Source organism: Charadrius vociferus, unplaced genomic scaffold (assembly GCF_000708025.1).
Source record: "Charadrius vociferus isolate BGI_N301 unplaced genomic scaffold, ASM70802v2 scaffold93, whole genome shotgun sequence".
In the NCBI taxonomy this organism is placed as follows: domain Eukaryota; kingdom Metazoa; phylum Chordata; class Aves; order Charadriiformes; family Charadriidae; genus Charadrius; species Charadrius vociferus.
The window spans coordinates 806,802-823,988 of NW_009647838.1; the positions used below are offsets into that span (position 1 = coordinate 806,802).

Consider the following 17,187-nt stretch of genomic DNA (forward strand, 5'->3'; position numbering starts at 1 on the left):
TGCCCTACCTCTCATATGTGCTTACTAGGACACAATCAACACTTAAATGTTAAGAAATTGGTTTTCAATCAAGAGGATTTTCAAATTCAGAAAATTAAGATGCCAAAGAGGTCTAAGCTTGATACAGGTTTGTCCATTAAATGTTGTACCGTTTTTCGGCAAGTAAGGTAGGAGGAGAAACACAACCTAATCCTACCTTCAACAGCGACATCAACATTTAATGACTGACTGTCCTTGAAAAATCAACAAAACCGAGACACTCAGGCAGTCTTCCTTAACTGATTTTTGTGGGGGGAAGGGGCTGTACAAAAACTATTTCTCCAATGATATGTTTCTCCTCCATCACCATGTGTGTTACACAGGCAATCTTGGTTCACATACATGTAATTGAGGATCTCTTTCAGGTGCAAGCAAGCTACATGCAACTTGGGAAGCAGCGAAGAGTTAGAAAGACTGGTTGTGTCTTCCATTTGTAAAAATTCAGGATCCAGAAAAATTAAGACTTCAGACGGTAAAGAGACCAAGAGAACATAAATGAATCTCTTCTATCGTAAAGTGGGTTTAGTGGAGAAGTTCTCAGTCAGTCACAGCCATCCTTATTCTTCTCATGTGGTGAACAGAGAGGATTGTGGGTAGATCTCAGATAAACATGACATCCAAGGTGGGAAGTTCAAGAAGGTCTCATGATGGGAAACTTGCAAAAGTCATCCAAGAAAATTGTAAGTTTTCCTAAGCAGCAGGAAACGTTGGTCACTAAATGAATAACTTACTTTAGTTACGCTTCCATGGACACATCTGTAGTTGGATAGCCAGTGAATTATACAAAAATAGTTGGGTGAGAAAAACACTCTGCAGTATGTTTCAGATTAAGGAAACCAGGATGAACAGCACAAATTATTCAATAGTTCTCAAAAAAAACCCAACACACAATAATGAGGGGAGCTATCTTATTTTCTATCACTGCAGTGAGAAGTCCACTTTATTCTGCTTTTTCACAGCACCAGTCCCACTCTTTGTGTCACGAAATGAAAACAAAGGCTAATTCACTCTAATGTGAACTCGTTAGAAGCAGCAGACACATAATTTGGAAAACTTCCAGTTGCACATTCTCTGTAATATGGGCTTTCAAAATCTATGAATCCTGATATCTTACAGTAATCTGTTGATTGCATTCTGTAAAAATCAAGAAAAACTAAAATATAAAATTAAATCCCTAAAGTGTTTATAATGTCTTCTTTTATTATTGTGTCTATTGAATTCAACTGTTCTGAAAAGTGTCTGATTAATATCCTGGAAGAAAACAGGATCAGAAAGCAATTTCTGTTACAGCCTAACTGACCCAGTTCCAGCATTTCCCATACATTACACAATACTTGTTCACTGAACATAATTCTGGGTTTACTTTGATTCCATTTATTCTAAGTTTTTACAATCTGTGTAGTGTGGACTACAGAGTACGTTTTTGAATGTGACTTAACATGCAAATAGTAATTTTCTACAGCATGAGGTAATTCAGTGATCTGGATAGACAGCTTTGGCATCCTTCAGCTGCCTAGAAATCTACAGTCTTACGCAGACAGGTTAAAGTGGACATTGTACCAGATACACGGTTTTCATCAGTCATCATCCGATTCTGTAAGGTATGACTTCTCTGATACCCATTTCACAGATTTACTTCTAGTCTACTTCCATGTGGAGTTCTATGTACTCTAGCAGACTGGTTGGATTGGAACTTCTTTTTCCATTTTTTTCCTAACAGATAAAACACTAGCACTTGTATTTGCAAGCTCTGCGGAAGCAGATGTTATACATTAATTGGTAAATTATCACGACATTTTGCAAGGCTGAAAATATCATTCAAAACCTTGTATTTAACCACAGCCGAACTGCCTTATTTATACCTTTTGCTGTATTGAAGCGCAAGTACCAAGCAGTGTTAAAAAATGTAATCTTACCGTTAATAAATACATAGACTGTAGATTCCTTCTTCTTTTTCGCTGGACTCGTTGGGTATTTGCAGCTATAGTTTCCCGTGTCACTTGCTTGAGTTCTGCTCAAGGTCAGGCTGCTGCAGGACTGCTTCCCATTCCTTCCACAGGCATATTTAATTACTTTCAGCCTTTTGCTATCCTTACTTAGAGTTTCAGGCAAAGACCATGAATGAACCATTTCCCCCCTGCAAATACAGATAAGGAAGCAGAAACAATTATGTTGGGCTGCAATTATATAGCTCCAGTTCCCAAGCTTTCTTTTTTATTATATCAGGCTATTTCTGGGGTTCTCTTTTATCTTGTTTTCCAAAAACAACAACAGAAACAACAAAGAACTGTTAAACAATTGCCATTGAAGTTCACTCCCCACCTTTCCCCACAACATAAGGTTTCATTTTTTTCTAATTTCAGTTACAAAAAAAAGAAAGTGTCAGGTGTATGAACCCCCAGCCAAATTATCAGACACCAACTCAGCTGGTTACCTGCAGGTGAGATTTAAAGTCTGGCCTGCTTGAACAACGTGCTGCGTGCCATTTATGCTCAGCTCGGGAACTTTTAATTTTGATCCTGAACTAGATCCTAGAAAAACAAAGAAAAAAAAAAAACATTAACAATGACAAATCATCCTGTTCCCAATCCACTCACATTTATGATGTTATACTGGAAGGGGAAAGCAAAGAAAAGGGGATGTCCCAATTACCGCACATACTCTTTTGCTCAGAGCATAATCCTGCTCTCCTGACTCAGGACTTGTAAAATCTTCCATGAGAATTACTCAGGAAAGAAAGCAGAAATGAAAGCTATACATGTTTTGGTCAATGACTTTGCTCTCAGACTGTTCACTGAGCGTACCGTGAAGAAAGTTCAGGACCTTGTGGCTACACATCTAACCAAGGAAGCGTGCCCTCAAGCACTGCTGGCTGCATTTCCTTAGGAAACACCACCATGGCAGCCTCTTCAATGGGAAGGGCAAAAGTCAGCAACTTCCATGGCAAGAGCCACATATTGACCTCTAAGATACTGAACTCTTACTCAAACAGCTTGCTGCAAAGCTGGAACAGCTTTGGAAGGAATGAAAGGGGATTAAGGATCTTCCCTTCCTGACTGAAGGTCACAGCACTGTTACCTACGGTCCCTCACTAGCTGCAGGCTTCCTACCAGTGAAGTGGTGTCAAAAGGTAACTGGACAGCTCTACAATAAATTCTGAGAATAAGTTCAAGGCACCCTCCAGAACAGATTTGCTCCTCACTGAGAAAGCAAGCCTGCCAGCGTGGCCCAACTCGTGGCCAGACCATTAGGGTATGGGTGAAGCCCTGGGTGTCAGTATAACATGAGGTGGCTTAGGATGCTTGAAAACATCAAAGCAGGCTTCTCACAGGCCATGTGAAGGCAAGAAGTCCATGAAAAAGTCCCATGGTCAGAAGGTTAGAGGAACACAGCACCTAACCTCGCATCAAGCCAGCAAGTGCTGGAAAGGCGTAAATTTTTCTCTTTGCCCCATAACAGCCTATGGCCACAAAAGCTTTCATGGCAAGCAGACAGAAGTGCATGCCTTGCAGAAGAAACAGTCCTTGATCCACCCCATTGCCCTCACACTGACAGCAAAGTGTTCCAGAAGCTAGGAACAAAACAAGCAAATATTTTGAAACAGTTAAAACTGAAAACCAGTTTAAGTCTAAATCTGGCCCTGAGGGCAATTTATGAAGATTTCAGTCTTGTGAGAGAGGAGCCGAGACTATCCCAGATCATTTTACTCTAAGAGAAAGTATTTCTTTGTCAACATATGAGAAAAGCAACATCAAGTAAATGAGGGCAATGTGAATTTCCCACTAGAACACAGTCAAGTACAGCTTCAGTTTAGCTATTTTAAGCCCTTGTAAGAGGTCCCTGCCACAGCCAGATATGAACAGCTGTATGCACCAAACATAGTAGAAATATATGAACCTTTTTTTGGCTGCTATGAATCACCCACTGGAAAGGCCTCCCTCTTTCATTGACTATAGAAGGAACTTTAGGACACCAACTTCAGCTGAGATTGGCGACTGAATTTCAACTGTATAAACCCTCCAAAGTCAATGGCTGCTCCAAATCCAGCAGCAGATGTAGCCTCAGATGAGTGGTTGAACAGCAAAACTTTGTTCTGAGATGTGGACTTGAACTCCTCCAGTCTGAGAAAGGCCTAGAAGCCAAGTATCCCTTTTTGGAGAGAGATACTAAAAGTACAAGGATTTTGTGCAAAAGGGAAAGAAAAATTTTTGAGGAGCCAGCAGTGCTCCATTTGTCAGTAAGTGTTTCCTACTGATTCTCTACAACATTGGTGGAGACAAGAGACCTAAATCACCTTCTGGGACTACCTAGCACAATCCATGAACAGAACCAAATAGCTGACTATGTCTGCAAAACTGTTTGCTAGAGGTCTTCAGAGACCTGTTTCTTTTCCTCAGCAATACAGGAAATGTACACTGTAGGGGTTAACTAACTTTTAACTGACCTTTGGAATTTAAGTTAGTTACATTTATTTGCATCTCTCTTTTTAGACCTGTGTATCTTATTTAAGCTGTGGCTCCAGCAGTTTTCCTGTATATATTATCATCCATCCCTATTCAAAAGAAGATTTAAAGGGTACACTTAAATACAGATGTAAACTAAATTATAGCTGACTTGAACAGGCTTCAAGCAAGGGCATAACAGGTTTTCAGAAAAATTAGGTCCTCTGAACTGCACCACAAATATTACCAGAAATTTGAATGGTGATACTGTACAAATACACAGACTTCCTCTGCGATTTGTCTAGACAACCATACTTCTTACTAGAAATGAATATAAGCTGCCAGCCATTACAAGGGGAGGAAAAAAAATGCACCAAATCTTTGAAAAAGCAATTCATTATGTGTCATCTTGCAAACATACATTTTTCTCACCTACCATTTAAGGATCTCAACTCTGAAATGCTGGGTCTGCCAAATTGCGCACCATGCTTTTATGGGATAGTCTCCCACAGATGCTTATGGTCTATGAGTCTACTCATTTGCAGTTCTGAAATAACATCCCCAAAGCTAAACACTTACAGACTGAGATAAGACATTACAAGAGCTGAGGCAGCTTCTGTGAAGAGCGACCCAGGCACTTTGGTTGAGAGGGTTTGTCAATGTCCTCCAACTAAACAATCTGACGGTTGCGTGAAACCACCATGTTCCTGATGGTATTCATATTTCTCTTGTCATCCCAGAACTGGAGGCTCAGATGATCTCCCAAGAAGGCAGTGCTTATATCCAGCTTTATGAATCTTGTTCCTTACTTCAGGGGGGAACCTGGCCCCAACCTTCCCTGAACTGCTCCTTGGTTTTGCCTCTAGAAAAGCTGAAAGCACACAACAGTGTTTACAAACAGTTAAATACGTATGAAAAAACCACCATGAATGGTCTGCCAGAGGAACCCAACGGGATCAAAGCCCAGCTGCTAGAGTTGCAACTCTCAACCCAGTTGCTAGAGAGCAACATGTAGGTTGCTTCCAGTTAAAACTGAAGGAAAGGTGGAAAACCCATGTGAATGACAAGCGCCAAGAGCAAGGCAGGAGAGCAAGTCTGCAGTGCCTGGTCATGACTGCAGTGCTGAGTGCTCAGATTTGCTCGGCACCGGCACCCTGCCCGGGAGCAAAGCCAACCAGGCAGCACCATGCCCACGCCTGGCCCATGCCGGGACCAGGAGACCAGCCCTGGGAACGTGGGCTGCTCTTGTTTTCAAAGTTTTCCAAAGGTAAAGGAGAAGCAAACATTATAAATGTTACGAACTTTTCTCTCGGTAACTCTATGGGTATATAAGCAAAGACGTCCACGTGGTATTCTCAAGATCTATCTTAACTCAAGCGTACAAAACAAGACAGCCTGGAAGCCTGAATGTCAGAAGATCTGCCTCAGAGTTATTAAAATTAAATGAAAAAAAAACAAACCCAAACAAACCAAAATAACAGTCCTTTTCACCCCATCCTGCATGCAAAAAAGAAACCCAGATATACTGGATACATATTCAAGCTTTTGCCCTTTTACACGTATTACGTATATCTGAAAGACACCACAGTATTTGTAAATATTGTGGGTGGAACCTTACAGAGTGCTTAGTGTTTGTCTAACTTTGCTCCCATTGATATAAGCCAGAGTTTCATCATTGATTCCAAGTACATTTTAGACACTTAACTCCAGTAGTTAATCATATTAATATTCAAGAGCTAACATCAATGTATTTGGCATGATATATCAGATTTGTTAGCTATTCATTCATTTAGTTTTTCACTCACAAAAAGCTGAAGTAAAAGATCCTATTTCTAGCCAACGTTGTTGCTTTTGCAAGTATGTGAGACAATGCTTTTACCAGCAAGATGCTAACTCTTGAAGAAAAATAGCTTTATTTGACATCCTATCTATTCATGGGTCATTAGCTTCCTTACATTTTTAAACGCTTCAAAACTGATGCAGAATACAAACGCAATAGAGTTTGACATGTTTACCAGAAAAGAAAAAGGAAGGAGAATAGCAGGGAAATTCCTACTGTCAATATTTAGAAGCGGATTATGCCTTCTATGTACCTTCTCTGGGCATTTTACTTGACACTGTCTTTTCTGAAGGGTCATGGCTCAACAGGACACGTTCACTTATCATTGTGCCTGTCACTAAGCGACCGTCAGCAGCCTACCCTCACACTGACCTACATTGGGGGGTGCAACTTCTTTTCATGTGACAACAAGAGAACTAATTAATCCTGATAACTGAGGAATCTCCTCCCATAGGGAGAGGGGTGATTTTTTGGGCATATTCTATTTGTTTCGGAAGGCTTATTAGATACATGTGAAAGTCAGTCAACAGGGGTGCTTAATTAATGAGCAAACATTAATTGAGATTGAAAAAGTTAGCCATTCTGTCTAAAATAAGGGAAGGACACATATTTTTTTTTTTAGAGAAAGGAGAGCATATAATCTGTAATTTGCAAAGAAGCAAAAGATTAAACTTTCTTCAATTATTTTTTGCCTTGCAAAAAAGACAATGCTCTTCCTGAATGAAGTAAACAAAAATTTGAATTACCTGTTAACCAAAACCACTGATTACAAGCAATTAAAAAAAAAAAAAATAAAATAAATGAACATCCATGTATTTTTCCAATAAGATGTGTCAGTTCACTTCTACAGACATTTGAGTAACTATGCCGACATGATCAATCTTCCACTTATTTCAGCTAAACCTCAATTTCTCTTAAAAGGATAGATCTGCTGAGCTCAAAATTGAGACTACATTTTGGATTATTGTCTCCATTCTGATTTTTCCAGCTTCTACTTTTAAATTTTCCTTTACACACTTTAGTTTCTGTTACCCTGGACTAAAGGAAGTAAACGCAAGAGCTAGCTCTATGGCCTAGTTAAAAAAAACCAACATATGATATTAGAAGTTATTAGAAATTTCCTTGAAGCTAACAGGTTTGGTAGCCTTTACTTTTAACATCTTTTTCATAATTCGAGGCTGAGTGACTGTCTTCCAGCCACTCCGGTTATCCTGAACATGTTGACTAATCTTTTTTCACCTGCACAATGAGAGGTTAAGGAGAATGATCAGTTTATCTTTGCGACTTCAGTGTATACAAAGAATCTGACCTTCTGGGTTTAAAGTCCCATCTGTGGGCAATAAAGTGATCCATCATGAAGTAATTGTTTCAGTCACTGTTGGATTTGCATGTGTTTTAAGACTTGTCAAACATAACTGACCCTTTGTGTTTCTTACCATCAGATACCATTTCCTCCTGATTCAAACACGCAAAAATGTATTTTCTACAGGACACTCCTTAAATGGAAAGAGAGCGCACATGATTTCTTAATAGGGTCTTCACCTCTTTGTGCTCCTTAAAACACAGGTGGTTCAGTTCAAATACAGCCCACGACTTCACTCTTGCTTATGAGCACTTCCTTAGGAGTCATCCGTTGAAGGGAATGGGAATACCCACATACATGCAGCTAATGAGCAATTTGGCCAGATTCTGCGATTGCTTAGGAGCATGGCAGTACCCAGTGGATTGACCTTCAGTGCGTCTCCAGTGAAAGTGAGCTGACCCTCATCTGCAGCAGCATCTTAGCCAGAACATGGCCACCAGCTAACCTCATATGGGGCACACAGCTTTACTCCATTTTATAAGGAAATCTGTTTTGGTAGTTTTCTTTATTTCAAAGCTCTTCTTGGCAAGCTACTGTATTACCAACTCTTCTAAAGGTACTTCAGGCCATTCTGTGAGTAAACATCACTTTTTTTTTTAGACAAACAGTTGTACTTATCCATAATAATTCCAGTTACATCATCACACCACATCACTCGGAAAAAAAAAGGAGAGAGAGAAAAAGGAATTTGTGGTCAAGTCTGAAGAACCATTTAAAGTTTTGATTTACATCTGACCATAAGGAGAAATATTGACCAACAGGTCCTCCTAGTTTAATCAACACTGAGATTCTCATCAGCATCAATACTTGCATTTGTAAGACAAGAAAACTTCTAGGCAGAATCATCTCAAAATCTGAGTGACGGTTGGAAAAAAATTTGAATTTTTTTCCTGCCGGAAAGGCAAAAGTCTGACCTTGTCCTGCCACAGGGCTAAAGGGAAAAGGGATGACTCTGGATAATGACACTTTCTACTTCTGTGACTGCTGGTGGCGCGGAAGAACTGCTACTGGAAGAAGCTACTCTTGCCCCTCCATGGCAGCAATAGCCCCGTTTCACCTATGTTGCCCGGGTTTCTAGTGCTCAGGCACAGGCAAAGCAGGCAGTGCAGTCTGGTTCCTGCACCCAGAGTCAAAAGCACCATATCCGTTGCCTGTACTTAGAAACAGCCTCCGGAAAAAGCCTACGGTGCCAAACCATGAGCTACCCTGAGGTTCAAAGAAGTATCTCCAGGTCTTTCAGATGCCATCAAAGTGTCCATCCGAAAGGAAACTTCACAGTCCTTCATACACCTTATTTCATTCCACTTCTCTGAGGCAAATCCAAACATCCCTCATAAAGTCTGAAGAAGAGAAACTAAGACAGCATATCTGTGAGGCAGCAAGGAGGTACACCTACGTCCCGGGCTGACACTGACAATTGTCCAGATGAGCAAGATCATGATCTGAAGCAGCAAAACGTAACCACTATTTCTGTCGAAGCAGAACTTTGCAGGGCAACTAAGGGCTGTGGGGACTTGCAAGAGTTAACCATAACACAAGGTTCTGGGACTCTAAGGTAGCTTTGTCCCTGTTTCCTGTTTGCTCTTGTGCAAAGAGAGGCACGCGTGTGCCGGTACACGGCCGGCAAACAGAAACACACTCAGGGCAGAAGACACAGTTCAAGCTGTCTCACTCCTCAACAGATCGATCACTCCCACATGCCTCTGTTGGGGCTGAAATGTGTTCTCATTTGCTTTCAAGATCAGGAAAATTGTTGGAAGCTATTTATTTACAAAGTACACATTGATGCATACAAATCATCAATTCATTGACTTGTGCCTTCCAGGTCCAGAAGGGATATCCCGATTATCCGGTCTGATTTACTGCAACACGTGCCCAGTGATTTCTGGGTCAAATGCTTAAATCTGATTAATCTCAACTATAATTTAAGAATTTAAAGTACCATTAGGACATAACAGTCAGCCAAGAAAATGGGTACGTTAATGGATGAGAAAGCTGCACTACTGTATGATACAGCACCGTAACAGAGTCTGAACAGCTTAAGGTTTATCAAGTAGATTAGAAGAGTCCTGAGCAGACAAAAATGCCTTGACCCTGACTCCATGCACTGGAATTAAAAATCAGTCAGCAGGGCAAATGGATACGCCACCGCCCAAGAAAGGTCTTCCCAGGCCCAGAAAGATGTGTATGTCTATTATTTGAGCAAATGTGTCCTTCCCTCCTCTCAGTTCTGGATCTCAGAGCAAGTGATAAGAGTTTATTTACTATCTGTATGCTTTTGCTGTCCGTAGATGTGTGTATACACTGATAAAAGATTAGATGCTATAGAGGCAAAGCAAAACACACGGTAGCTAAAAATAGAACAAGTACAATTCTGATAGCACTTCGTTGATACTTCAAAGCAGTACACATTTTTATGCCAATATGGCCAATAGCTGCAAATGTAAACAAATACGTATTTCCCCAATAACTGCCAAATATTTTGCCAGTATTTGCTCTAGCTAAGTAAAGCTGTGCTTGCAGAAGCCTGTGGTAAAACCATTTTATTAAAGGGTGGTGGTGGTGGTGTTAATTTTAAAATTCAGATCTAGAAATTCAACAAACTGAAATCACCGTTGGATATTTTAAATAAATCTGGCTCCAGTTACTACCAATTGAAAGTATTGCCACTTCCCATCATACCCAGGCAGCTGGAAAGCCGCAAAGACAGCCAAGGCCGTGCAGTTCAGTGTGCTGTGCCCAGGCAATACCTGCTCGAAGGCGTTAGCTTCACCAGCTTGTCGAACACTGTGTCCTGTCTGCCCGAAAGTCACCGGGTGATTTTGAGCACAGGCACTTTACAGAACGCCATTTAAAAATAATTTTCAAAATTTAACATTCAGAGAACCTGGGAGAAAAAAAAAAATAAAATCTTAGTTTCTTCTTTTATCCGTCTGATTTTAATAAGTCTAGAAACTTAGCATCTGACAAGAGCACCTTTGCCAACATCTAGCCTGGCGAAGGTGCTCATTTTATTAGCTATATAAAGAGAAAGCGATTACAGAGAATAATTAAATCAGCCATAATCACAAACTTTTTATTCCCCATTGAGCATATGGAATTGAAAACGGCACAGTCTAATGCCTCCATTACGAACCTTCATTGGATCACCACTTCAGTAAACCACACCAAGGGGGCGAAACGCACAAATATATGGTGTGCATTGAGAAAAGCAAAGGCAATGTCACGGTTATGTCCACCTTAGTCTGGTCTTCTCTCCAACAGAGTGAACACCCAGCTTAAAAAACCAGGTCTGCTGAGGCTGTTCTCAGTAAGGGCTGGTTATAGCAGAGCTAGGCTGTAGCGATACTTCCACAACCACCTTTGGCACACGTCTGTGTGGCTCACGTACATACCCCTCCACCTCGACGTGCCTGTCCTGGCCCCTCTGAGGACACCCCTCTCAGGTCATTGCAGATGACAGGTGATTGTGACTCCATCATCTGCCCATCCAAAAGTGATGCCGTGTGATCGGCCACTGGCATTCAGCCAGGAGTATGGTTTCATGCCTCCACGCATGATTAAGCCTGTGCTGCTTACAGGAGCGTAGGTAGCCCTACGCATATTACATTTACGAGCCATCAGATCTGCTCTATCGCCTGCTGACACGTGTCAGCAATCACTGCACCTCTGCTCTAATTCCACTGTGATGGACCCCAGCGCAAAATCATCAGTTTGATATTTTTTGAGAAAAGTTTATCCCATTAGCTAGCGTAGTAGGAAAGTGTTGATACGGTATCAAAGACAAAGCATGTACGTCAAAAGCAGACTTAAAAATAATTTAAAGTTCCTATATAGACTAAGGGGTGAATTTTCATGACCAAATTCCATTTATTTACCAACCTGATGCTTAAGTTTTGTTACAGATTCCCTGGCAAGACAAATTAAGCAAAATAATAGGATTGAATTGGAAGACTATTTCTTATAGATGCCTAAGGAGTCAAGCTGCCTACCTGCCAGTAACCTGCCAGCCCACCCAGCAACACAGGCCTATCAAATCCATTTGGGGCTGTACTATTCATTAAGCTGTGCACGCAGAAATAAATTAGGAACTAAATAAAAGAAAACATAAAGCAAAGTTGCAGGATTTCCACTTTGCTGAAGGCTGCTGGTTATTATTTCCGATGCTCCATCATTACGGCTGAACTGTCCAGCAACACTCCAAGAAAAAAAAAAAAAAAAAAAAAAAAAAAAAAAAAAAAAAAAAAAAAAGACAAAGTCAGGAACTGACTTTCCATCCACCCTACTTTAACCTATAAAACAGAGCTATAAGCAAAAGCCCTGGGTTCAAAACACGGGAAAATAACTGATGTGACACAACAATTTAAACTAGAGAGGTAAGAACAAGAACAGTCTGCGCAGAGGACTCCTCCGCAATGGCTCAAGGGGATGAACCCATTCTGCAGTTAAATGACATCTAAACCACAAAGTCTATGGTAGGTGCACATGCAGAAAGCTTCTGGCAAGCTTGCCTATGGCTCAGTTTACACTGGGAAATTATAATCATTAATACTTATAACATAGATTAGGACAAACATTAACTATAGCACTGGATGAAACGAAGAAAGGTAGGCTTTCACCCCAAGTGCTACCAGCACAACAGAAGAATAAAGTTCTCTGTATTATACAATACAATGCAGTTTAATCCCACTACGTTATAACCATTTGCCATAAACCCAGACAACACCTAGATTTTGGCAGACACTAATTTTAGTTTCCTTGACCCTCAATCCCATGGTTTCTTAGTAAATAATAGTGGATTTTAGATCATACTACAAAAAAATTTCCTCTCTGGAGAATTTTATCAGATAACTGCTTCCTGCAATGTTCCTTGAACCTCCCCTGAAGATCAGATGTTGGACACCGACGGAGACATGACACGGAGCTAAATAGAGCCCTTGTCTGATCCAGGATGGCAACTCTCACGCTTCTGTTAACGTTAGTCCATGGTGATCCTGATGAGAGGTTTTTCCACAGAAGAACGACAATGGGAACAAAAGGGGCGAATTCCTTCTCTCTGTGGCAGGGAAGAATCCCACAGGAAGGACGCTGAAGCGAACTATGTGAAATAGTGAAATTCCTCTCATGAAACGCCCTCACACTCATCCCTCGCCGCTCCCCACGCACTAAGCAGGGGGTCCTGTTCCCAGAGCACGGGCTTCCCGAGGGAACTTCCGAGGAGCGGAGACATCTGCTCATGGGTCCCTGGCTCTGTGAGGACCACCGTGCCCTGCCCGCTTCGCCCCCGCTTCCGGGCACGGCACGGAAATAATGTCACTGCATTGCCACAGCATCTTCAGCCCACTCAAGTCCTAGAAACCGCTTCCTTCTAACCACTTCCCCATTCTTCAGCTGCTCTAACAGCAAAGAACACCTTGTTTCAAGGCCGTAGCTCCAAAAGAGGGAATACGACTTAAAAGGGACTGCATTTAGGAGTGCTTAGTGCCACATAACAGTGAATATTGGAAGAGCAGCCCCACCATCTAGAAAAGTCATGCAAAGAGAAATCAACCGCATCACTCTGGATTGTTCTCTGTCTAAATATGTTACAGGGGTGACTTAACATTGTGCATATGGACAAACTGATTTTGGTAATGAAAATTAACTGGGATTTAACGGAAAAAACACAGAGATAGTAAAATCAGGTCATCATGAACATGAAACCTTTGCTTCTCCATTAACGCAAACGAAACAAAAGTCTGGGAAAGACAATGAATAAATCAGTTAACTGTTTCACAGGCATCTATAATGGTCTTGAATAATACAGATGTGTCACAAGTAAAATCATCCTCTTCTTCTTCAGGCTAGCACATTTCTGTCCACTGTGCCACCAAAAAAAAAATAATCCCAAACACCAAACATGACTTACTACAGAAGAAACAGTCATCCACACTCCCAGTCCAAGTTCCTCCATACATCTCAATGGCTCAAGACTTAAGTTTCAGACAAAAGTACCTCTGAAATGTATAGTTTCAAATCTCTTCCCCCACACCCTTGTGTTTCTCAATCTGTTATCGCTTTGCTTAGTTCCAGCATGAATTCATTCTTCCCATCACAAAAGGCATGACACTGTGCCATGCTTGGCTTTGGAGAGAGCGCTGATGTCTGTGTTTTCACTTTTCAAGCTGCTTCTTGCAGCGTATCTTTTTCTTTTAACCACCAGGATTTATGCAGCGCTGACCTCCAGCTGAGGGGCACCTTCCTGACAATCACTGGACCAGTTTTAGGATGAGAGGTTTCCACATGGCGGATTAAGAAGTCAGGCCATTCCCAGCTGGGAATGCTCGGGGAAGGTTGTTCCTCAGGGATACGTGTAGTAAGGGTGCATCACGAGGGCAAAGAGAGAAGAACCTGGTGCTCTCCATGGGTGGAATTCATGCTCAAATATGCACAGAAATGTTTTCCTGCATTCTTACAAATATTGATAGAGGACAAAAAGAGATTCTTCGGGGGCGAAGTGAGAGCTAAACACAAAGTACGTCTGTGAAAGGAACAGTTTGCAGTTTGCTTTCACATCAATAGGAGAGACCTGCCTCTGAGAGCAGAGGTGGCTGTGGTAGCTGGGCATCCTACGCTTCATGGCAAAGCTATGTCCCCCTTTCCATTCCCACTGGGGCTGCAGCAGGAAGACTCAAACACCAACTTGGAGGGATTCAAAGGAACGATTTGCTGATAAAGCCCCACTGCAGCCCCACTGGACGCAGATTTTTGAAAGACTGAACTTTAACCCTCATCTGCTGAGCATCTCCCTTTCCCAATCTCAGTTGGACGTGAAAACTAGTAACTTGATAAACATTATGCCTGAATTTTCCAAACCACATTAAAGTGTAAGTACTTTGGAGCTGTCCTGAAAATCTGGACAATTTCCTTTTGTCCTGTACACCCACACAATGTGAAGGGCTACTGGTTTCAGTCTTTGAAGCATCTGACAAAAAGTAGGCACAGCTTGTTTGTTCACATGTTAAAAAAAAACCCAACACCACCAAACAAATCCTCAAATCTTCCAAAAGACAAGTTTTTAGAGTTTTTAATGTATCGTGTGCTTCTAAATATGAAGATCTTTACCAGGCACAGGCCAAGTCCCGATTTCCTCCCACATGAACCGTGAATCTAGAGGATGACAGCCTAGCCCAAAGGCATTGCTCCAGATTTACACCAGCTATAAGAGAATGAAATTTAGCTTTGTGTAGAGCATATGAGCAAAACACCTGTGCAGTAAAACATCGGTAGCCGATGTAAGTGATTTTCTTCAGAATAAAAACATTTGATACTTAACCCCCATGTATACATTTTTTTAACACCTGTGCTATACAGCAGGGTCTAACTCTTCTGCCTTATGGGAATGTAGTCTGGATTTTTAAGGGATCCCAGTTTCCACAAAGAGCCAGAAGTGGGAAATCCTTTTTTCCAGACTCCATTAATATCTCCAGTCCTAATCCCAAACTAGACTGCTGTAGCTGTGTGTCTGCACAGCTGTTTCAGCTGAGTACTCAAGTTAAACCGAAACCTTAACGTATGAACTTCCATCTGAACAGCAGTTCCAGAGAAGTCAGGTTAGTTATTATAACAAATTAACCTCAGCGCCGATTAGATTTGACCTGGAATTTCTTCCTTCATTTTTTCCAGCTGACCATGAAATTGAAATGTCCATCACTCGCTGGGGATTTTGATGATCTAGTTCCAACTGGAATAACTAAGATTCGTACAGCCCTGACCACAGATAAGACTGTAATAGTGTCTATTCATCTATTAGCCACTAATTGTGAGGCATTGCTTCTGCGTGGACAGCTGGAATAAAGCCAAATTATCTGCCTATGCTTCTGGAAATGTAGCCACATAATCCTCGACCCAAGCTGCAGAAACTGATCTTTTCAGAGTTTAAACCCAGTCCTTCACATTCCCAAACAATATCGATTAAAATTATTATCATACAAAGTCTGGGATTGGGAGATTTAACTTAATATGGCAACAACATTTTCATTTTGACCATTATGTGTATAGTCTTTAGCATAAATGTACGCAATATAATTTGTGGAATAAATACATACAAGCTATAAAGGAAACATATGTGAGTACTATGCAAAACACAGACAAAAGTATTGTTCTTTCCCATGTCTGTCAAAATATGCGTCTGCATAGAAATACAAAAGGGCTGAAGTGCCCAACACTCACATGTCAAAGAACCATAATTTCCTTAGTCTCATTTTTCAAATGGGCATTCTCACGGCTTCTAGCTTGCATGTTGCTTTGGGGAAATTTCTATTATTAAATAGACATACACAAGCTAACAGACCTCCTTCTATCAGATGCTTATGAAGCCCTCTGTGGTAATTCCTGAGCCACTGACTATTTCTGTGTATCTCTTCCAGTACCTGTCAGGAAATGGAAGGTCCGCATACACCTGCAGAGACTGAATTACAAGAGTGGACCACACAGCAGTGATGAATTGAGTTTCATCGAGAATGCTTGAAAGGGAAAGTGCTGGACAGCATGTGTAAAAATTTTAGGTAAATAGGCAGTGAATGAGTGTGAAATGGGAAGAAAATCATACAGAGACACATGGTACAAAGCATTCCACCACCTCAGGAATAACTTTGAAATGTGCTGTGCAAATGCAAGTATGGAGAGTTTTACCATGGACCCAAAAGAAGCACGATCAACCTATCTGGGATGTCCAAATGAAGCTGTGCAAGGATGATTTTCTTTCCAAAACAAAAGAAAAGGGAACAAAATCAAAGAGTTCGAAAAAGTCTAAATTCTGATTTGGACCACAATCTCTTGTACGTTTAAGGAGGGGGGGATACAAATTTCCAGCAAACTAGTTTTTAGGCACTCAGCCAAACTACAGAGAAGCACCTTTCCAGTGTCTACCACACCTGAACTGACCCTGGGATGTGCGTCCCCCGCACCCAGAGCACCAGGTTTTTCCCCAAACAAGCCAAGTTTTTCCCACTGGAATTGGTCTAGGGTGCTCGTGTCCCTGACAGTCCCTGGAACAGGAAGGTGAACCAGGGTCTCTTACAGGCCCTGGCTCACAGAGTCCACCTTCTCCCTGGGCAGTGGGTTTGCCATGATTTGCACAATGGAAAACCTTTCCGACAGGAAAGAGGAAGCCAGTCCCCCAGCGTAGCTGGTCACTGCAGGAGCCCATGTGGGAGCGGGACGCCGAAGTTCAAACTCAAGCTGTGAAGGAAGCCTGGCAAGGATTTGAACCCACATTTCCTGTACCCAGGGTGGGTGTCCCATGCCTGTGCCTATTTCATCCTGGGCATAAGAACCTCCTTGGAAGAGACAATAATGTGGGGAAATTAGCACTTTCCTGGGGAAAAAGGAAAAAAAAAAAAAAGGAAAAAAAGAATACCTATATATCTATTTCAAAATTGATGAATCAGCACTTCCCGAGCAGGAAAACGTCTCGTCGGAGCTGCCCCGCCAGCTCTCCTCCCGGGCAGCCTCGGGACGTG

At 41.6% G+C, this 17,187-nt stretch overlaps 1 protein-coding gene across 1 annotated transcript in view; it reads right to left on the minus strand.

Annotated features, from left to right (window-relative positions):
- The window catches only part of FLT1 (fms-related tyrosine kinase 1), a 95,575-nt gene extending 92,937 nt beyond the window's left edge, over positions 1 to 2,638 (minus strand). The window contains 3 exon segments of the mRNA XM_009882830.1: positions 1,956 to 2,176; positions 2,474 to 2,592; positions 2,594 to 2,638. Of these exon segments, the coding sequence (XP_009881132.1) occupies positions 1,956 to 2,176; positions 2,474 to 2,592; positions 2,594 to 2,638 (385 nt within the window).
- Between the last annotated feature and the right edge of the window lie 14,549 nt (positions 2,639 to 17,187).